At 45.5% G+C, this 21,351-nt stretch overlaps 1 protein-coding gene across 1 annotated transcript in view; it reads left to right on the top strand.

Annotated features, from left to right (window-relative positions):
* Positions 1–870: 870 nt before the first annotated feature.
* The window catches only part of TRAF3IP1 (TRAF3 interacting protein 1), a 34,270-nt gene continuing 13,789 nt past the window's right edge, over positions 871–21,351 (top strand). Inside the window, exons 1-13 of the mRNA XM_064718244.1 lie at positions 871–1,033; positions 2,596–2,664; positions 3,989–4,150; positions 5,950–6,090; positions 6,235–6,687; positions 7,320–7,397; positions 11,718–11,793; positions 16,681–16,779; positions 18,478–18,559; positions 19,643–19,726; positions 20,023–20,134; positions 20,649–20,685; positions 21,217–21,293. Coding sequence (XP_064574314.1) covers positions 911–1,033; positions 2,596–2,664; positions 3,989–4,150; positions 5,950–6,090; positions 6,235–6,687; positions 7,320–7,397; positions 11,718–11,793; positions 16,681–16,779; positions 18,478–18,559; positions 19,643–19,726; positions 20,023–20,134; positions 20,649–20,685; positions 21,217–21,293 — 1,593 coding nt within the window. The 5' untranslated portion in view covers positions 871–910. The remainder of the gene's footprint in view (positions 1,034–2,595; positions 2,665–3,988; positions 4,151–5,949; positions 6,091–6,234; positions 6,688–7,319; positions 7,398–11,717; positions 11,794–16,680; positions 16,780–18,477; positions 18,560–19,642; positions 19,727–20,022; positions 20,135–20,648; positions 20,686–21,216; positions 21,294–21,351) is intronic.

Genomic DNA, 21,351 nt, shown 5'->3' with positions numbered 1-21,351 from the left:
TTGGGTTTTGGGGCTTTTCTCAGGATTTCTGAGTCTGTTCCTGGGGGTTTGGGGGCTGTTTCCAGGGTTTTTGGAGATGTTTCTGGGGTTTGGGGGGCTCTTTTGGGGGGTTTGGGGGCTGTTTCTGGGGTTTTGGAGCTGTTTCCAGTGGTTTGAGAGCTGTTCTCGGATTTTGGGGCCAGTTTCCGTAGGTCTGGGGCTGCGTGCAGTGTTTTTAGGGCTGTTCTTGAAGTTTTTGGAGCAGTTTCTGGGGGTTTTGGGGCTGTTTACAGTAGTTTTGGGGCCGTTTGTGGGTATTTAGGTGCTGTTTCTGGGGTTTGGGGGGACTGTTTCCAGGGTTTTGGGAACTGTTTCTGGGGCTTTGGGGCTCTTTTTGGGTCTGTTTCTGGGGATTTGAGGGCTGTTTCCAGGTTTTGGGAGCTGTTTCTGGGGTTTAGAGGGCTCTTTTGGGGGTTTTTGGGGGCTGTTCCCGGGAGTTTTGGGGCTTTTTCCAGGATTTTTGGGACTGTTTCCAGGGATTTGGGGACTGTTTCTGGGGGTTCGGGGCTGTTTACAGTGGTTTTAGGGCTGTTCGTGGGTATTCAGGTGCTGTTTCTGGGGTTTTGGAGCTGTTTCCAGGGATTTCAGAGCTGTTCCCGGGTTTCGGAGGCAGTTTCCGTAGGTCTGGGTCTGTTTACAGTGTTTTCAGGGCTGTTCCCGGGGTTTTTAGGGCAGTTTCCGAGGTTTTTGGGGCGGTTCCTGAGGTTTCCCTCCCCTGAGGGCGGCGCGGGGCGGGCCCGTTGCTATGGCCGCGCTGCCTCCTTAGCAACGGGCCGTGCGCGCGCCGCGCGGGGCACGCCGGGAGCGCCGTGCGGGGCCGGGGGCGGGCGGGCCCCGCCGCGATCCCGGTTCGAGCCCCGGCCCGGCCGCGATGAACGAGGCGGTGTCGCGGCAAACGCGGGAGACCCTGGGGCAGGTGATCCGCAAGCCGCCGCTCACCGACGCGCTGCTGAGCAAGCCGCCCTTCCGCTACCTGCACGACCTGATCAGTGAGGTGGGTGTGTGGGGCTGAGGCACCCGCGGGCCTCCCCCGGCGTGTGGGGCGTGCCCGGAGCGCTGCGTAAATCACGGGGGTTTGGGGTGGGAAATCACGGGGGTTTGGGGAGTTTGGGGTGGGAAATCACGGGGTTTTGGGGGTTTGGGGTGGGAAATCACGGGGGTTTGGGGTGGGAAATCACGGGGTTTGGGGGTTTGGGGTGGAAAATCACGGGGTTTTGGGGTGGGAAATCACGGGGTTTTGGGGAGTTTGGGGTAGGAAATCACGGGGTTTTGGGGTGGGAAATCACGGGGTTTTGGGTGTTTGGGGTGGGGAATCACGGAGTTTTGGGGGTTTGGAGTGGGAAGTCACAGGGTTTTGGGGATGTGGTGTGGGAAATCAAGGGGTTTTGAGGTGGAAATCAAAGGGTTTAGGGGGTTTGGAGTGGGAAATCACGGGGTTTTGGGGTGGAAATCACAGGGTTTAGGGGGTTTGGAGGGGGAAATCACGGGGTTTTGGGTGTTTGGTTTTGGAAATCACGGGGGTTTGGGGTGAGTTTGTGAGGTTTGGGCGCCTGAAGCGGTAGGAAAAGGGTTAGGTGGGGTTTTGGGAATCAGGAGTTGCTCCCTGTGAGGGTGGGCAGGCCCTGGCAAAGGGTGCCCAGAGAAGCTGTGGCTGCCCCTGGAAGTGTCCCAGGATTGGAGCAGCCTGGGATAGTGAAATATCAGAGAATGCCGGAATCGCTGAGGTTGGAAAAGCCCCTTGGGATGTCTGAGTGCAGTCTGTGCCCGATGCCCACCGTGCCACTCACTGAGTGCCACATCCAGGCCTTCCCTGGGCACCGCCAGGCATGGGGACTGCACTCCATTGCCTGACCCCTCCTTTCCACGAAGGACACTGTGAAAAATGCATGTATTTTATGATTGGCTTTTTGCAAACATTGAAATGAATATTATATGTGTTGTGTGAGAAAGTAATGCTGTATTAATTCTCTCAAGTAGTGTGTTACGTATAGTTTTAGGTTATAAAAATTGTTAAAATAGAAACGATGCTATGTAGGATACTTCTTTAAAAGAAAGGACTCGCAGCGAGATAGCAGCCACAGGACACCTGAATCTTTCAGAGAAAAAGAATTTATTGCCCCATTATCAGGAGAAATGAACAACTTCCCACCTCGAAGGTGCTGTCAGGACTCAGAGGAAGAAGCTGACACTGCCCAGACAGAATCCTGTGTTTGAATGGAATTTATCCATCATATATGAGCTGTATGAATATGCAACAGGCTGTTGCTTTTAAGGGTTAATCCTCTGTTAACGTGGGTCCTTTTTTGGGCTCGTGCTGCCCAGAAAAAGGCACCTGGACGTTCAAAACTCGTTGTTTCTGTTGTCTCATATTGCCCTAATTCAAATTGTCCAAATTATTATTACTCTAATTATATCACTATTTTTATAACCACTTTATTACTATTAAACTTTTAAAAATAAGTGATTGGCGATTTTCACAGACACATTTCCTGCTGCCCCACAAGGCTTATTGAGCTTTAAATGTTCTTGACTTACCCCGTTTCTTCTGTTTTTTAGGTGATCAGAGTGACAGGTTTTCTGAGAGGACTTTACACAGATTTTGAGCTGAAGTCAGATAATGTCAAGGTGGGCATGGGACTTCCTTATTTATTTAGCTTTCAGGGTGTTTTGCAACTTGCCACAAGGTTTTTCTGGTCTTCTCTGTGTTCAGCACCAAGGGGCTGTTGTTGTTTTTGCGAAGAAGTTGTAAAACTTCATTCTGGTGGGTTATATTATACTTTCTATGGGATAAACACCTATAGATTTGTGTGCAAATTTTTGGTTTTAAAGAGTTTTTGCAATCTCTCAAGAGAATCCACGGCCCTAAACTTACTGCTCTCTATATTTGTATGTACAAACACATATATATATAGTATATAGATATATACATTAAATATCTGTGTTTAATATCCCAGGACTCACCTGTCTAGGATATGCATTCCACAGGAGCTTTATTGCAGTATAAAACTGCCTGATTACTGAAAGAGGAGGTTAATGCTGTTACTGAAAACTCCTTTTCTTAAGTCCAAGGGTGACTTTACTCTCTGTTTGCTGCCTTCCCGTGATTTTTGGCTGAGCTGATGCCAAATTCCCCAACTCCAAGCCTGATTTGGGAGCTTTGGTTGCTGATTCCTGGCAAACAAAGCAGTTTTTGTGTGTTGCCACTTAGGCAGCTGATCCCATGGTGTTTGTTTAACATAGCAACTGAAGTGTGAGCTCTGACTTCTCATCCCTCCAGCCAGTTTTAGTCACTGATTAATACATGTGTTTATTGCTGTGACTGCTCCTACTGCTGTCAGGATAACTACAATTAAGTAATTTATAACTGAATTGTTGGGTTTTTTTTTTTTGCTAGTGTCCTTGTTGGCTCAAAAAGCAAATTTCCCAGCAGCTCCTGAGCAGGTCTTTGCTGCATCCACGTGCTGCTACCTCTCTGAGAATTTCTTTCACACATTTCTTTCACAGCCCATGAGTCCATGGGGTTTTCCAGAGCTCAGGCAGAAGAGATCAAAATCTTGGACTGTGGGGAAAAATGTCTAAATGTCTCAAAACCTTGAGTTCCTCTTCCCAAAGCTGGTCAGGAGGACAACTCAGCTGATTCCTTGCTGTGATTTCTTTTGGAGTTGTAGAAGATCAGTAGAATAATTTTTATCTGAGTAATCAATAGGAGAGAGCTTATAAGGAAGGCTGAAATCATGAAGATTCCTTAACTGGGAGGACTTCTGTGAAATTTCTCTTGGCTTTACTTTGTTAATTTTGTCTTTTATTTTTTACTTCTGATTTTATGTCATCATTGGAAGACATCGTCTTTATTGAAGGGCAGGTTATTTGTGAAGTATAACTGTGAAGCTAAAACAATCATGATAATAATTGTGGAGACAAAAGTTTCTCTTAATTGCTCTTTTACCAGGATAAGGATTCCAAAATCAACTTCCTTCAGAAGGCCATCGATGCAGTTGTGATGGTGACAGGAGAGCCACTGGCAGTGAGACCAGCACGAGTTGTGGCTGGGCACGAGCCTGAGAAAACCAATGAATTCCTGCAGGCCATTGGGAAGTGCTGCTTGAACAAGGTAGGACAGAATTACACAGATTTCATGCACGCAGGAAACAGGCACAGGAGGAGAGGAACAGCCTGAGGCTGGGCCAGGGCAGGCTCAGGTGGGACAGCAGCAGGAATTTCTGCATGGAAAGCATGCTCAGGGATTGAAGGGGCTGCCCAGGGAAGTTTGGAGTGCCCATCCCTGGAGGTGTCCCAGGAACATTTGGATGTGGCACTCAGAGCTCTGGGCATCAGTCACAGCTTGGACTCTGTGACCTTGGAGGTCTTGTCCAACCCAAATGATTCTGTGCTTTAATTCCCCCTCTGCTGTCATTAACTGCACAGCAGAAACATTCTGTCACCCTAGTTGAGGTTCATGATCTTCAGCAAGAGTTTGAGCCAGTTCCACCCAAATGCATTCTGAATATTAAGGATTTAATTGTTCACTTTATTTTTTCTCTTCTAATAGCATTTATTAGATTTGAAGCCTAAAATGAAGCTCCAGAACCTTTAAAATTTTGGGATACAGATGCATTGCTTATACAACCAGTTGCTCACCAGTTGCTCCCACCCAAATGCATTCTGAATATTAAGGGTTTTATTGTTCACTGTTGTTCACTTTATTTGTTTGTCTTCTAATACCATTTATTAGATTTGAAGCCTAAAATGAAGCTCCAGCACCTTTAACATTTTGGGATACAGGTGCATTACTTATACAACCAGTTGCTCACCTTTGGCTTTATCTGCTTGGACTCTGTGACCTTGGAGGTCTTGTCCAACCCAAATGATTCTGTGCTTTAATTCCCCCTCTGCTGTCATTACCTGCACAGCAGAAACATTCTGTCACCCCTCAGTAACAGCAGGTAAAGAGTTCATAATCTTCAGCAAGAGTTTGAGCCAGCTTCCCACCCAAATGCATTCTGAATATTAAGGGTTTTATTGTTCACTTTATTTGTTTGTCTTCTAATAGCATTTATTAGATTTGAAGCCTAAAATGAAGCTCCAGAACCTTTAAAATTTTGGGATACAGATGCATTGCTTATAGAACCAGTTGCTCACCAGTTGCTCCCCCCCAAATGCATTCTGAATATTAAGGATTTTATTGTTCAGTTTATTTGTTTGTCTTCTAATACCATTTATTAGATTTGAAGCCTAAAATGAAGCTCCAGAACCTTTAAAATTTTGGGATACAGATGCATTACTTATACAACCAGTTGCTCACCTTTGGCTTTATCTGCTTGGACTCTGTGACCTTGGAGGTCTTGTCCAACCCAAATGATTCTGTGCTTTAATTACCCCTCTGCTGTCATTAATTGCACAGCAGAAACATTCTGTCACCCCTTAGTAACATCAGGTTGAGAGTTCATGATCTTCAGCAAGAGTTTGAGCCAGCTTCCCACCCAAATGCATTCTGAATATTAAGGGTTTTATTGTTCACTTTATTTTTTTTCTTCTAATAGCATTTATTAGATTTGAAGCCTAAAATGAAGCTCCAGAACCTTTAAAATTTTGGGATACAGATGCATTGCTTATACAACCAGTTGCTCACCTTTGGTTTTATCTGCTTTCAGTCAAATCTCTTAGTTGTGGAATGAAAGTCATTTTTCAAATCACTGTGCTTTTTTTGATTATGGAAATACAATAATGGAGACATTTCATAACTGTTTAAAAACAACTGCAGGGGCTGTTCTTACACAGAATCATTGCATTTTTTCACGGAATTATGATGTTTTTACACTGAATTGTTCCATTCTTCAAATAATAATTCCTACATTAATTATTTAATGAAACAATTTACTCATTTCAGTGGTGTTTTTCTGTTCCTTGCAGCTGTCCAGTGATGCTGCTGTGAAAAGGGTCTTGGCTGGGGAAAAAGCTGATGCTAAAGGGAAACCTCCATCCTCTAAACCTCGACATAAAGAAAGCAGAGAGCCCAAAGCAGAAGAACAAAAAAGCCATAAGGATAAAGAGGTAGCAGTTGCATTTTTGGGGGGTAGTGGGGTACCATGATTTATTTGTTTGGGGTATTTTTAGCATTTTTGTGTTTGTAGAGTCACTGTGTGATTGAGTTGCCTTGTGTTGGAATTTAATTTGTAGTGTTTGCTATCTTTTTAGAGCAGGAGAGACACTGAAATTAAAGAGAGAAGCCCCAGCAGAGACAGAAAACCCAAAGGAGATTTGAAAGAGAGCAGAGAAAGAGAAAAGGAGAGGGATAAACAGAAGAACAATGAAGAGAAGCACAAAGAACCTGAAAGAGACACCTCAAAGGAAGGAGAAAAACAAGAGAGGGAAGGAAGCAAAAGCAGAATGACCAAGCAAGGGAGAGAAACAGAAAAAGCCAAAGGAAAAGGAGACCCAGAGCGAGGCGAGGACCTCAGGCAAGATAAAGGACAGGAAAGAGAGAAAAGACAAGAAGGAGGAAGAGAAAAGGACAGGCTGAAAGGAAGAGACAAAGACAAGGCCAAGGACAAAGAAGGAGAGAAAGACAGAGAGAGAAGAAGAGATCGGGACAGAGAAAAAGATGGGGAGCACCTCAGGGAACATGGCAAGGAGAAAGCAGAGAAAAAGGTAATGGAAGTGTTATTTTGGGGAAGAACTTTCCCCACGCTGTGGCTGGGACTGTGTTTGCTCCAGTGGCCTTCCATGTTTGTGTTCCATCAGGAAGAGCCCTTGTTCCAAACCCCTGCCATGGGCAGGGACACCTTCCACTGTCCCAGGCTGCTCCAAGCCCATCCAGCCTGGCCTTGGGCACTGCCAGGGATCCAGGGGCAGCCACAGCTGCTCTGGGAATTCCATCCCAGCCCCTGCCCACCCTGCCAGGGAACAATTCCCAATTCCCAATATCCCATCCATCCCTGCCCTCTGGCAGTGGGAGCCATTCCCTGTGTCCTGTCCCTCCAGGCCCTTATCCAAGTCCCTCTCCCTCTTTCTTGTTGGCTCCCTTCAGCTGCTGGAGGCTTTCCCAGAGTTGGGACTGAATGGTCTTTAAGGCCCCTTCCAACCCAAAGCAGTTTAGGATTCCTGGATATTCTAAGGATTATAGGCCCTAAACTGCCCTGGGAGCCACCTCTTCATTGCCTTTCTTTTTGTTACTCTTCTGTTTCCTCTTCCTCTAAATATTTCTCATTCTGCCTTTCTGTTCTCTTGGTAGAAATTCAGAAATGCTTCTCCTGAATCTAAACCAGTTCATTTCTTTCCAGCCCTCAGATTCTGAAGAATCCTTGAATAGAAAACCACAGAGGCCAAGTAAAGACAGCAAGTGCCAGCCAGACACTGAGGTTAGTAAAGGAGGAGGTAGGAATAACCAAAATGTTGTATTTTGATCTGGGAATCTGCTCAAAAAAAATGTGGGGTTGAAGGGTGGGTAAATGGCAAGTTTTAGGGCTGGGAAATAAATTAAATAGAAGCTTCCCTGGGATTTTTGGTCGTTTATTTGTTAAGAAATTTCTCTGATCTTGGACAAAAAAAAAGTCTACTCAATTTATTTTATTTTGCAGATTTTATTTCTGTGTATTCATATTTTGGACACTTCTTAGGATCACAGACTGGTTTGGGTTGGGAAGAACCTTAGAGCTCATCTCTTTCAGCCCCCTGCCATGAGTTTTCTTTATTCCTCACAATCTTTCCTGGAAAATTGATAGGGTTTTTGCATTTGTTTTTGAATTTTAGCCAAAGTTACTGTTTTGGAAAGAAAAGGAGTCCAGTGTTGTTTCAGGTTTGCAGCTGGAGGAGCAGCTCTGCACAGGAGCTGCTGCTTGTGTCACCACTGTGCCTCCATCTGCTGCTTCCTGATGACCTGAGGCAGTTTGGGGAATTATGGAGCCACATGTTTAAAGGGGAGACTTCAGTAAATGAACCTAAAGCTGCACAGGCTGAGGAAAAACCAGGCAGGATCCCAACTCTAGCAGGACTCTCTGGGCCCACTGTCATTATTGTGTCTTCCCCCATGAGATGACAAATTTATGGCTCTTCCTTGACTCCAGTCCAACCAAACTCTTTAAGTTATTGGCACTGGGAGGGAGAGCTTATAAAAGAGTTTTTTTTGGGGTTTTTTTTAAGCCTCCAGCAAATATTCATGGCCAAGTCAAACTTCCTGCAAATTGGGTCTCTAATGGAAATTCTGAGCCTCATCCCAAGCTCTCATCATGCTCTTGGGCACCACAATAATGCAGTGGGGCAGTAAAGTTTCATTTCCCCTCCTAAGTGCTTTTGGGAGGGATTCCAAGGCTTTGGAATTATTACCTGAGATCCAAAGGAAATTCCTGCCTCTGCCTGCCTGCGTAACAGGGGAGGCTGCTCGTTTCTGAGATGCTGAAAACACAAACCTGAGAGCAGAGCATGGCAAATGTCATCATTTTAAAGCTGGGGAAGGGAGAGGTGACAGGACAACATGCCCAGTGAATTTTGGGAGCTGAGAAAGCTGCACAAAGTGATTTAGAGGAAACTCCAGCAGGAAATCATTGGAAATTGCATCTCCTGGACTGGGGTTGATCTTCTGGTCCTCCCAGGAGTTTCCCAGCCTTTATTTCCAGGGATTCACCCCAGTTTAACCACTGTGGTTCCACTTGAGTCACATGGCAGGGAAACAAATGGATTCAAAAGAAGGCAAACTACTTTCTGTGCACATGAAGGATTAACAATCTTATTTTGTGGTCTCTGCTGCAGAATTAACAAATCTTCAGCATCTCTCTTTAGCTTTTTATATGTATTTTTTCTATAGATAGTTACAGAATGTATCTATTCATTATAATAGAAGTGAAACAGCTTGAGATGGTACCCAACAAGTCAGCCACTGGTTTTTCCCCCTCAGGATTAATCTCTTTACCTTTTTACTGCATTTACTTTAGAGAACAGATCCATTTAGATTTTTTTATTATTCTACATGTACACCAAAGCTATCACTTAAAGTTTAGTCCCTGACTTTGCTTAATGAGATTTTCTCTATTTATGCAAATCTCAGTTTTTCTTCCTGCTAATTATTGATGCCAGCTTTCAAATCTACTTAAGGCTGACTTTTTTTTGTAATTTAAATGTAATTTTTTTTGTTGCTAAAGAAACTCTTTGTGTTACCCAGTGTGCAGTAGTCATCACATGGGTATCCATAATTTTCTGGAGCTAGAAGAAAGCAGGGATAAGTAGGAATTAAGAGACATTTGGCTCCCACATGGCAATCAGAAGCTGCCTCAAGGCTGGCTCTTGCATCCTGCAGTTTGGGATCAGGGTTGAGTCGTGTTCTGTTCACTCTCAGTCCATCTCAGGGAAAAATCAGATTTAAAATGGCCTTTTGGACCTTATAAATAATGAAGACCATTATTGTTTAGACTTGACAGGAGGTGGGGGAGGTCACAGAGCATCTGGTGCTGGAAGTGGCTGCAGAACAGGTAAATCATTTTCCCCTGAGGCCAAACACCTTGGAAAAGTCTCTTCCATGTTTCCCATGGCAGCTGGAGCTCTTGGCTAAAGCTTTCTGTAATATCCTGTCATTTCTGGCCACTTGCACAATGGGTTTGCATTTGCCCTGAAAACCCTATTGCTCTGGAAGTGGTCACTTCAGGCAGCCTCTAATTCCTGCCTAATGAACTTCTGTTCCTCTTGAAACTTAGTTGGGTTATGTAATGAAACTGTGGAATTAAAAAAGGACAGCAGAGAGAATCACCTCCTGGAAATCTGCAGGACGTGGCTAAAACATTTCTGTTCTGGAGCTGGGAATGTCCCTCTCTCTTTGGTGTCACTGCACCAGAAATCCATCCTTTAAACTGCTTTAAAAACAGAGATTTTCCTCATCTCTTTGTGTTGGAGCAGTTTTAATTTGCAGGATCTAATACCAATAGAACATCATCTTGTGAGATTTTAGGTGAGGAAAAGAGAATTGATTGATATTTCCCTAACAAATCTTATCAGCACAGCACTCAAACTGGCCTCAGCAAGTGGAGATCTTTCCTTGTATGTGGTTTATTTATATAAAATTATACCTGCACACTGTGTATTGTAGAGATGGAAAGATGCCTCCTGGCACTGTGGATTTAATTAGAAGAAAAGTACTGTGGAGGGTTGGTGGAATGAAATTGCTGTTCACAGACTTAATTCTTATTTATTATTAGAGAGCCATCAGTAGAGCTGATGAATTAGAGGGGGGAATCACAGTGGCTTATTTTGTAATGAGCTCTGAAACACCAGCAAACATTTTCTTCTGTCTTGAAGTGAAATTCAGCCTCTTTAAAGGTTAATAATGAGGACAAAGCAGCAGCCTGGATGGTTTGCAGAAGGCTCTGGATCCTCTCCACGTGGAAACACAATTACTCAGGACTGGGAAGCGTGCATGCATCCATCAAGGATTCTGCTGTAATGTGTTTTTCCACCATGGTGTGAGATGAAGTGCAAGATTTCCCTTTAATGGCTCTGGTGGCTGCTTTTCAAAGTCTTGAAGGGGAATAACCTCTTTTATCTCCCTTTGGAAAGCCCCCCCCCAATCATAAATACTGTGAGCTTTCTGTTTTGGTGTGCTGCCATAGTGAGTAAACGTCAGCTTTCACCCTGCACCTGCTGCCAGGCTGCACATGTGGCTCCACAAAAATTCTGTTTGTGGCCACATAAATAAATGACCAAATCCCCTCTTGCAGCACCTATTGGCAGCCCCCTCCCCACCTGTGCTAATAATGACCTCACCCAGAGAGCTGCTGGGGCTGCACTGTGCCAGATGTGCTCCTGATGGGATAAGAGCTTGCTTTCCCTTCCTTCCATAGTGTTGGCCTTGTGGAGGTTATTATGGAGAATTAAAATTAAGATGAACCACTTCAAGATTGGAATTCTGTCTGGTTTTCCTTAGACCATGCCAGGATTTGTAAAGAGGAAAAACACTTCTGGTGGAAGGATTCCCTGCACAGGCCAGGGGGTGGAAGGGGATGAGTTTTAAGGTCCCTTCTACTCAAACTATTCTTTGATGGCAAAAAAATGGCAGAAATTGTGATTTTCAGGTTATCAATGAAGGTTTTTCCCAACCTTAATGATGATCTGCAGGTCTGACAAAAAATCTTGAATGAAAACTGAAAAAAAGCATATAAGGAAGGAGATCCTGGGAGGTGTTAAACATATTTCAGGATTTGGGATATCAGGCAGGATTTTTATCCAGGGAAGTTTCCATTTAAGTAATGGACTGGGCAAACCTGGTAGCACAAGTTTTTAAATCCTTGCTTCTCTTTTGGAATGAAGTCTAAAAGATTTTGCAGCAGGTTGAAGAGGAGCTGTGTATCTGATGCAGCTGAAACTCAGAGGTGATTGTAGGAATCATCCTCCTTTTTATAACTTTTTTATTCTACAAGGTTGGATACTCTTAGGTCCCATTTGGAAGTTGTTTTTCTATCAAATAAGTTCATGTGAAAGAAAACAGCTGGCATTTATCCAGGAAAAAATATCCCCAGGCTGTGAGGGAAATAAACTCAACATAAAAGTGTGGATCAATTCTTGCGTCAATATTTGCTCTGTATAATACTTAGAAAAGCAGCACAAGGAAGTAAATTTCAGATATAATGATATAATATTTAGATCTACTGTTATATAAATTTCTGGCTTTTTATTGTTTTGTTTTGTTTTTTTTCCAGACTGAAACTCCTGCAAGGATATCAAAGGAGCCTTCAGTAAAAGCATCAAGGCATCCCTCCAAGCCTGCAGGAGAAGGTAACCACAGGGAGGATATTGTTATTTCTATCAGATATGCTGCAGGGTTATTGAGTAGGAAGAGCAGAAATACTGAAATATCCCTGTTTATTATTGCCAGGGTTTGGTTTGTACTCCCAGCCTGCATTTGTGAATCTAAGAGGCAATTCTGCCTGGATTTGGGATATAGGGAGTGAGATTCAGTTCAGTTTGCTCTCATTTCCAGTGCACAGTTGCAGACAGAAATTCAGCCTGCTTTTGGTAATTTCTGTGTAATTACTCTCTAAACGAGCTTGTGGACTTGTCTGCAACTATTCCTGACATGTAACATTTGTTAAATGTTTACAGCAGAGCAAAGGGAAGGTTGCAATGGTTTTAATTTGGTTTCCTAGACAGTTGGTCCAGGCTTTCCAAATAAATGATTTCTCTGTGGAGGTGCTTCCTTGCAATTATGATGCTGTGCTTTGTGTTTATTTCAATCAGTTATTATTACATGGTTCATTCTGTTATCCCCTCACATTTTCCCCAAGTTGTTTTTTCCTTAAGTTGTATACCTTCCTTTAGAGCTGTGCCTCAAGCTTTTCCCCTCCCTTTGTTTTAGTCCATTCCCTGCCTGTCAGGGTGATCCTGCCCCTCTTTCCCTGTCAGGGTGATCCTGCCCCTCTTTCCTGCCTGTCAGGGTGATCCTGCCCCTCTTTCCTGCCTGTCAGGGTGATCCTGCCCCTCTTTCCCTGTCAGGGTGATCCTGCCCCTCTTTCCTGCCTGTCAGGGTGATCCTGCCCCTCTTTCCCTGTCAGGGTGATCCTGCCCCTCTATCCCTGTCAAGGTGATCCTGCCCCTCTTTCCCTGTCAGGGTGATCCTGCCCCTCTTTCCTGCCTGTCAGGGTGATCCTGCCCCTCTATCCCTGTCAAGGTGATCCTGCCCCTCTTTCCTGTCAGGGTGATCCTGCCCCTCTTTCCCTGTCAGGGTGATCCTGCCCCTCTTTCCTGTCTGTCAGGGTGATCCTGCCCCTCTTTCCCTGTCAGGGTGATCCTGCCCCTCTTTCCTGTCTGTCAGGTGATCCTGCCCTCTTCCCTGTCAGGGTGATCCTGCCCCTCTTTCCTGCCTGTCAGGGTGATCCTGCCCTCTTCCTGTCAGTGTGATCCTGCCCCTCTTTCCTGCCTGTCAAGCTGATCCTGCCCCTCTTTCCCTGCCTGTCAGGGTGATCCTGCCCCTCTTTCCCTGCCTGTCAGGGTGATCCTGCCCCTCTTTCCCTGCCTGTCAGGTTGATCCTGCCCCTCTTTCCCTGTCAGGGTGATCCTGCCCCTCTTTCCTGCCTGTCAGGGTGATCCTGCCCCTCTTTCCTGCCTGTCAGGGTGATCCTGCCCCTCTTTCCTGTCTGTCAGGGTGATCCTGCCCCTCTTTCCCTGTCAAGGTGATTCTGCCCCTCTTTCCTGTCTGTCAGGGTGATCCTGCCCCTCTTTCCTGTCTGTCAGGGTGATCCTGCCCCTCTTTCCCTATCAGGTGATCCTGCCCCTCTTTCCCTGTCAGGGTGATCCTGCCCCTCTTTCCCTGTCAGGTGATCCTGCCCCTCTTTCCCTGTCAGGGTGATCCTGCCCCTCTTTCCCTGTCAAGGTGATCCTGCCCCTCTTTCCTGTCAGGGTGATCCTGCCCCTCTTTCCCTGTCAGGGTGATCCTGCCCCTCTTTCCCTGTCAAGGTGATCCTGCCCCTCTTTCCCTGCCTGTCAGGGTGATCCTGCCCCTCTTTCCCTGTCTGTCAGGGTGATCCTGCCCCTCTTTCCCTGTCAGGGTGATCCTGCCCTCTTTCCTGCCTGTCAGGGTGATCCTGCCCCTCTTTCCTGCCTGTCAGGGTGATCCTGCCCCTCTTTCCTGCCTGTCAGGGTGATCCTGCCCCTCTTTCCCTGTCTGTCAGGGTGATCCTGCCCCTCTTTCCCTGTCAAGCTGATCCTGCCCCTCTTTCCTGTCTGTCAGGGTGATCCTGCCCCTCTTTCCTGCCTGTCAGGGTGATCCTGCCCCTCTTTCCCTGTCAGGGTGATCCTGCCCCTCTTTCCCTGTCAGGCTGATCCTGCCCCTCTTTCCCTGTCTGTCAAGGTGATCCTGCCCCTCTTTCCCTGTCTGTCAAGGTGATCCTGCCCCTCTTTCCTGCCTGTCAGGGTGATCCTGCCCCTCTTTCCTGCCTGTCAAGGTGATCCTGCCCTCTTTCCCTGTCAGGGTGATCCTGCCCTCTTTCCCTGTCAAGGTGATCCTGCCCCTCTTTCCCTGCCTGTCAGGGTGATCCTGCCCCTCTTTCCTGCCTGTCAGGGTGATCTGCCCCTCTTTCCCTGTCAGGGTGATCCTGCCCCTCTTTCCCTGTCAGGGTGATCCTGCCCCTCTTTCCTGCCTGTCAGGGTGATCCTGCCCCTCTTTCCTGCCTGTCAAGGTGATCCTGCCCTCTTTCCCTGTCAGGGTGATCCTGCCCCTCTTTCCCTGTCTGTCAAGGTGATCCTGCCCCTCTTTCCTGCCTGTCAGGGTGATCCTGCCCCTCTTTCCCTGTCTGTCAAGGTGATCCTGCCCCTCTTTCCCTGTCAGGGTGATCCTGCTCCTCTTTCCCTGTCAGGGTGATCCTGCCCCTCTTTCCCTGCCTGTCAGGGTGATCCTGCCCCTCTTTCCCTGTCAGGGTGATCCTGCCCCTCTTTCCCTGCCTGTCAGGGTGATCCTGCCCCTCTTTCCTGTCTGTCAGGGTGATCCTGCCCCTCTTTCCCTGTCTGTCAGGGTGATCCTGCCCCTCTTTCCCTGTCAGGGTGATCCTGCCCCTCTTTCCTGTCTGTCAGGGTGATCCTGCCCCTCTTTCCCTGCCTGTCAGGGTGATCCTGCCCCTCTTTCCCTGTCAAGCTGATCCTGCCCCTCTTTCCTGTCTGTCAAGCTGATCCTGCCCCTCTTTCCTGCCTGTCAGGGTGATCCTGCCCCTCTTTCCTGCCTGTCAGGGTGATCCTGCCCCTCTTTCCTGTCTGTCAGGGTGATCCTGCCCCTCTTTCCCTGTCAGGGTGATCCTGCCCCTCTTTCCCTGTCAGGGTGATCCTGCCCCTCTTTCCTGCCTGTCAGGGTGATCCTGCCCTTTTTCCTGAATGTTTCCTGCCACTCAACCCATGATTTTAACACCCACTTGCAAATCCCCTAATCCACGATGCCCCATTGGCCATATTTCCCTCTCCTGCCCCTGCCCAGATTGGTCCCACAGTGTTGATATAATCCCTTAGCTCCACCCTTGAAATCCCCCTATTGGTTGTTTTCTGTATTCACCCCCTGGTTTGTAGCTGTATTTAAACTCTTGCACCGAGGTGTTTGGGACTTTTCTGCCTTTCCCTCTTCACCTGGAGTGAACTTTCCCTGTGGAACCTCGAGACAAAAGAGCTTCCTCCTTCCTTCTTGTCACGCTCCAGTCCCCAGCTGTTCCCCACCCCTCTTGTGGCTACCAGAGTGTTCAGAGCCTGGGTTCTGGTGGGCTTGGGCATTGTGTCACCAATTTTTGTAGTTCAGCCTTTCAATGTTGTGTTTACACACTGACTGGAAGTGGATTATCTTCAGAATGTTCAAAATATTTCACATCAGGAGGAAAGGAGTCTTAGCTTAGCCCTGCCATCCCTTTGTGTAGGAAGGCAAGAGGAAGGGCCTGGAGAAACTCCTGGATAAGGCATAAAAGTGGCTTGTACCCAGAGCTCAGACAGCAGCTGTGGAATTGCAATTTCTGTTTGTATTTCAGTGATTGTGCCCCTGGTATTTAAATCCTAAAGAAGAATAAAACAATAAATCTCTTTAATGTCTCATTTCAGAAGATTCAGTGAGACCTGTGAATTGATGCCTGTTAATAACAGCCACTTCTGGTTAAACATTGGTGCATGAAAATCTTCATGCACTTAATTTTCCAATCTCATTATTAATAATTTATATAAAGAGATCATGTGTTGCTGGATGTCTTCCCAAGTTCCCACTTATTTTTTGGATTTCTGTTTTAGGTTTCCATGTGTCTGAGGCAAAATACTGGAGTTATATCAGTCCTGCTTTCAGGATAATGAATTGCCTTGTTTGGGCACCTTAAATATATTGGAAACCCCCCTGTATGTGTGTTCATTTAGGAGCCTCATTCAAGTTGGTGCTAGAAAATTGAAATTTTTATGTCACATCTCCTGTGCTGTGAACTCTGAGTAATTTGGCAGCTGAAAAACCCCTGTCTGGATTCCATTAAAACTGCAGCCTTATTTTACTACTCAGTGATCCTTAGCTGATCCTATAACTTCTTTTATTTCCCAAAATTTCAATATTCATTTTATATGGCACTAAACTGTAAGGACCAGACACACTGTATTTATGGGATTGTCCCTTTAACACCAGAATCCAGTTTTCCTGATAAGTTTAATACAGGGAATGACTTTAGGGTGAGTATTTTAAAACACTCCTCTTTCCCTGATGCAGCATTCAGATTGAAGTTTATCAGAGCCAGGAATATTTTGGGGCATTACCCCTCTTTCTTTTCTGGCACAGTGAGCTTGCCAGAGGTGAATAATCCAGAGGGTTGGAAAACTTTCTGGAGCTGTGCTGATGCACATTGCACACTGGTGATGATGATCAGAGCTTTCTATTTTATCTTCTATTAATTGGTAATAAATGAATGTACAACAGGAGGGGATGTCTCTTCTCTGTGGGCAGATAAATTGTAGAGGTTTATACTGAATAGTTCAGCTTTCAGGAATTCAGTCAGCACTCATTTAAAAAGCCTTTGTGCACCTTGAATGTGATTTATTGACACTGAAGAGGGTTTATTAAACTAGGGTAGCCCTTAAAGAAGTCCTAGCAGGTATTTAGCATGGCTTTTTATTTTGAATTTTTATTGGCTCTTGGGTTTCATTTGACTATAAACTGGTTTGTTACAGGAGCTGTGGACACGAGGAGTGTGGCAGATGGGATTTCAGAGGATGGTGCTGCTGAGCTGCAGGAGAAAATTGAACCAGACCTTGCAGAAAAACAGAAGGGTAGGGAAAGTTAAAGGGTGGCTGCCATGGAAAGCCCAGCTGGAGTGTTTGGGTCAAATCCATGCAGCTGAATGATGTAAGGAGAGTGATTTACACTTCATCCAAGTGCTGCTGTGTGTTTTAATGACATCTGATTCATGAAAAATGTCCATCCCCTGATCAAGCAATTACTTTGATTTTCCTTCTCCTATTCTTTTGTTTTCCAAGAGGCAAATGCTGCGCCTGAATCCCTTGGTGACTTGTTCTCTGTAAGAAGGGAATCTTTGCACGTTGCCTTTTGTGAAGCTATTTGGGAGTCTCAGCATTTGCGTTTTACAGGATTCCAGAGGAAAATTCCATCCCTGTATTCTTTCTTACTCCTCCATTTCCCCCCCAAGCTGGATATTGCTCCCAGGACATGGATGTGCATCCAGCCACAACACACACAGAGCCAGGGAAGCAAAGTGCAGGAGGAGGAGCTGAAATTGCAGCAAAAAGCTGCATTTTTGTTCTCTCCAGCTGCAGATGCTTGAGCTGGTTGGGAGGATGGATCCCATGGATGTGGGAGGTGTTCCCAGCCCACCTTTGGCCTCCAGGGCCTCATGGCTGTGGCAGCCTAATGAAATATGGATGGATGGCCAAGACATTTGTGTGACCTTCCCCAGCTGGGAGAACTTCCATGCAAATTCCCTTTCATCTCTTGGAGCTGTCTTGTCCTTTGGAATGCATCTGGGGTGGAAAAGAAATTTATGGTATAATTGGGATGGATGTAAGAGGAGTACCCCCAGGTTCATTATGGATTTGGATTGGATCCCCTGGTGGTTTAAGAACCAAATATTCAGGATCAGAAGAATAATGAAGGTTGGAAAAGATCTCGAAAATCATCAAGTCCAACCTTTACCATTGAGCTCAACCTTGATTTTATTGAGTGATCTTGTTTTTCAGTTTTATTCACCAAGGCACTGTAAACCCCTCACTTTTTAGGTTCAGGACCAAGGTCCAAATCCAAGCCACTCCATGAGCCCAGGATTATAAAACATTGTTTATTAGCTGAAGTAAACTGATTTTCCTGGATCTTTTAGAGCATTATTTCTGTCTGTTTCACTTATATTTTGTTGCAGAGCAACGAGGCTCTGTATCCCAATTTTCCTGGCCCTGGGAGTAGTTCTCAGGTTCTGAATGTAATTCCTGTTGTGTGCTTCATGCCTAACTTGATCAGATTGCAGAATAAGTAGAACTTTTCTAATAAATAATTCTGTTTGTTATTTACAGATTAATTTGCCAGAGACTCAGTAACATTCCAGTGACAAAAGAGTAGCATCAAACATAGTTGAAAACTTTTAGCAGGAAAAAAAGTGCTTTTTAAGAAGTCAAGCTCTTCTCTAATGCTTTTTGCCCTTTTTGTGATGTATTATAGAATTTTTAAACATAATTGGGTTGAGTTTAGATGCTTTGAGTAGACTTTACTCAAGGAGTAGCCACCACCTCAACGAAGAATCCCAGCAGGGGAAGATAAGAGGTTAAGGGAAACAAAAGCATTGAGTGAGATGATGTCATTTTCACAGAGGGGGGAATTACACAATATTAAGATACTTATAAAAATGAAGAATTTTATGTGGTTTTTTTTCAGTGCAATGCCAAGATTCCAAATACTTTCATAAAAAACTGAGGTTTTCCTGGCCCAGCTAAGCCCCACTTTTATGGTGTTTTGTTTAATAGAAAGAGAAATGGAGAACACAGCTCCTGAGAAGCCTGAAAATGGTGAAGCACCTCCTGATGTCCCACCTCGGCCTGCCCAAAGGTGTGTTTCCATCCTTTCTTCCCTTCTCAACCCATAAACTGCTCCATGGAATAAAATTTTTAGTAAAATTTTGGAGTAAAATTTTTAGCAAAATTTTGGAGGAGAACATTGCATTTCCTCTGTGCATTCCATAAGGACAGTGTTATGGATCAGGTGAACTTGCTTTTCAATTTGAATGTTTGAATTTATTTTTTTTTTTTTGCTCAGCAAAGGCTTGTGTTGCTGTGTTATTGTATTTGCAGGCACCCCTGTGGCGGGGAGGAATGATGAATTTGAGTCCATGTTCTCAGAAAGCTAATTTATTACTCTATAATACTATATTATATTAAAGAATACTATACTAAACTATACTGTACTAAAGACTACAGAAAGGATACTTAGTGAATGCTAAAAGATAACGAAAACTTGTGACTCTTTCCAGAGTCTCTGCTAAAAAGACAATAATGAAAACTTGTGACTCTTTCAGAGTCTCTTTTCCAGAGTCTCAACCTGGGGATTGTGCAGGGATTATCTCGGGGGGTGATTTGGGCTGTGTAGGGGAATAGTCAGGAAGTAGTTTAGTTAAAAATGCCAGCTTTGGGAGTTGGAGATGAGGGTTTGAGTCCTTTCTTCCTGAGATGGGATGGTGGGATAACTCTAAGAAGGGGTTTAGTCTTCAATCTTTGGCTTACAAGACCAATGTTTTTATAAACTATTAGACTTAATTAGAGTTTGAGTAGTTTATTTTTTAGGGCGGCTGCAAGGGGGAAAAAAACGAGGATAATTTTGAGTAAGTGAATGAGGCTGGTTGGCCAGTGATGATGAATGGGTGTTCTACTGGTTGGCTGCCTGCTCAGGTTAGGAGCCAAAACAACTCCCAGCAGAACCCAATGGAACAATCACCTGTGGGTGAACAATCTCCAAACACATTCCACATGAGCACAGCACAGGAGAAGCAAATGAGATCAGAATTGTTTTCCTTTTCTCTGAGGCTCCTCAGCTTCCCAGGAGAACAATCCTGGGTGAAGGGATTTTCCAGAGACTGTGAATGCCACACTGTGTCCCTTGTGAAGGTGATTTTTCCCATTCCTGCTGTTCTTGCAGACGGATTCCCCGTCCAGGCAGCGCGAGGCCGGCGCCCCCACGAGTGAAACATCAGGAGAGCACCGAGCTCTTAACCCCAGAAAGGTGAGGGATGAGGGACCTGCAGAGTTGGGTGTTCCTTGGAGCACACCCTTCCCAGCTCCTCTGGCATCACCAGTTTGGGATGGTCACCTCATGGTGGAGTTCCCATCCCTGGAGTGTCCAAGGAAGGCCTGGATGTGGCACTCGGTGCTCTGGGCGGGGACTGCTCACAGGTTGGACCTGAAGTGCTTTTCCAGCCTCAGTGATTCTGTGCTGTTTGGTGCCTTTTAGCTCAGTTCAGTTTATTCTGATAGAGCTCAGGACTTGCATTCATTCCCCTGTTCCTGTGTCCCTGACAGGAGTGGCAGTGCTAAAACAGCCCCGAGCGTGCTCAGGGAGCAGCAGGTTTCTGATGAGGAGGATGAGCAGTTCGTGGTGGAGACAGCAGAGTCCCTGCCAGAGATGCCAAAGGTCTGTTCCTGTTGCAGCTGACTGAACCTTTTTCCATATTTTGTTTGGAATGTCCAGCCTGGAGAGGAGAAGGCTCCAGGGAGAGCTCAGAGCCCCTTGCAGGGCCTGAAGGGGCTCCAGGAGAGCTGGAGAGGGACCTGGGAGAAGGGGTGGAGGGACAGGACACAGGGAATGGCTCCCACTGCCAGAGGGCAGGGATGGATGGGAGATTGGGAATTAGGAATTGTTCCCTGGCAGGGTGGGCAGGGGCTGGGATGGAATTCCCAGAGCAGCTGTGGCTGCCCCTGGATCCCTGGCAGTGCCCAAGGCCAGGTTGGACACTGGGGCTTGGAGCAGCCTGGGATAGTGGGAGGTGTCCCTGCCCATGGGATGAGCTTTAAGGTCTCTTCCCACCCAAACCATTCCATGATTCCCTGACTTGTTGAAATATCCTCCAGCTGAATATTTTTGAATAGTTCCATATTACAGCAATGCCAAACTTTTTGCAACTAAAGCTCTCTTCCTGCATGTGTAGGAGCCAGAAGTGGAGCTGGTTGAGGATCAAAAGCATGGTAGGTTTGCTTTTATGTATATTTGTACAGATCTAGAATCAACCCCTGGGTTTAAAGCAAATGCTGAACACTTAAAGTGCTGAACAGAGCACTAAAATCCCTCCTGAGGGAAGGAGTTTGCAACGTTTGCAGGAAAACCAACTTATTTACCCAGGCTTGTTTTCCTGTGCAGCTGGATTTACAACTGTGTTAAGGACACGTTTTCTATGCATCCTCAATGTCAGCAGGATTTAAAATTCTGCATGAAGCTCATAAATTAACATTTCTTCAAGTATCAGGTACAGCTTTTCAGCTCTGAGATACGAGGTTGGATTTAAAGACAAATTCTAGAAAAGCTTGGGAGAAAAAAGGTCAGATAGCAAATACCTTGTGTGTCAGTGTTTAAAATACAAAATAAAATGCTGTTTATGTTGCTCTAAAAATTGTCTGCATTAAAAAAAAAACAAACCAGTTGGGTCTTATTTTATTGTCTGAATGTTTGAAACTATTAAGTGTCCATCAATGCTTAGAAAAATCCTGATTTTTCAACAGGTGGGCTGGTGAAAAGAATCCTAGAAACCAAGAAGGATTATGAGGCATCACAGAAATCATCACAGACCACAGACAGGGTGAGGTGGCAATGGCTTTCAGAGAACTGAGAGATGAGATGTTGCAATTGTGACCTTT

The sequence above is a fragment of the Zonotrichia leucophrys genome, chromosome 7 (assembly GCF_028769735.1).
Source record: "Zonotrichia leucophrys gambelii isolate GWCS_2022_RI chromosome 7, RI_Zleu_2.0, whole genome shotgun sequence".
Lineage (NCBI taxonomy): Eukaryota > Metazoa > Chordata > Aves > Passeriformes > Passerellidae > Zonotrichia > Zonotrichia leucophrys.
This window is presented reverse-complemented; position numbering and strand designations above follow the sequence as displayed.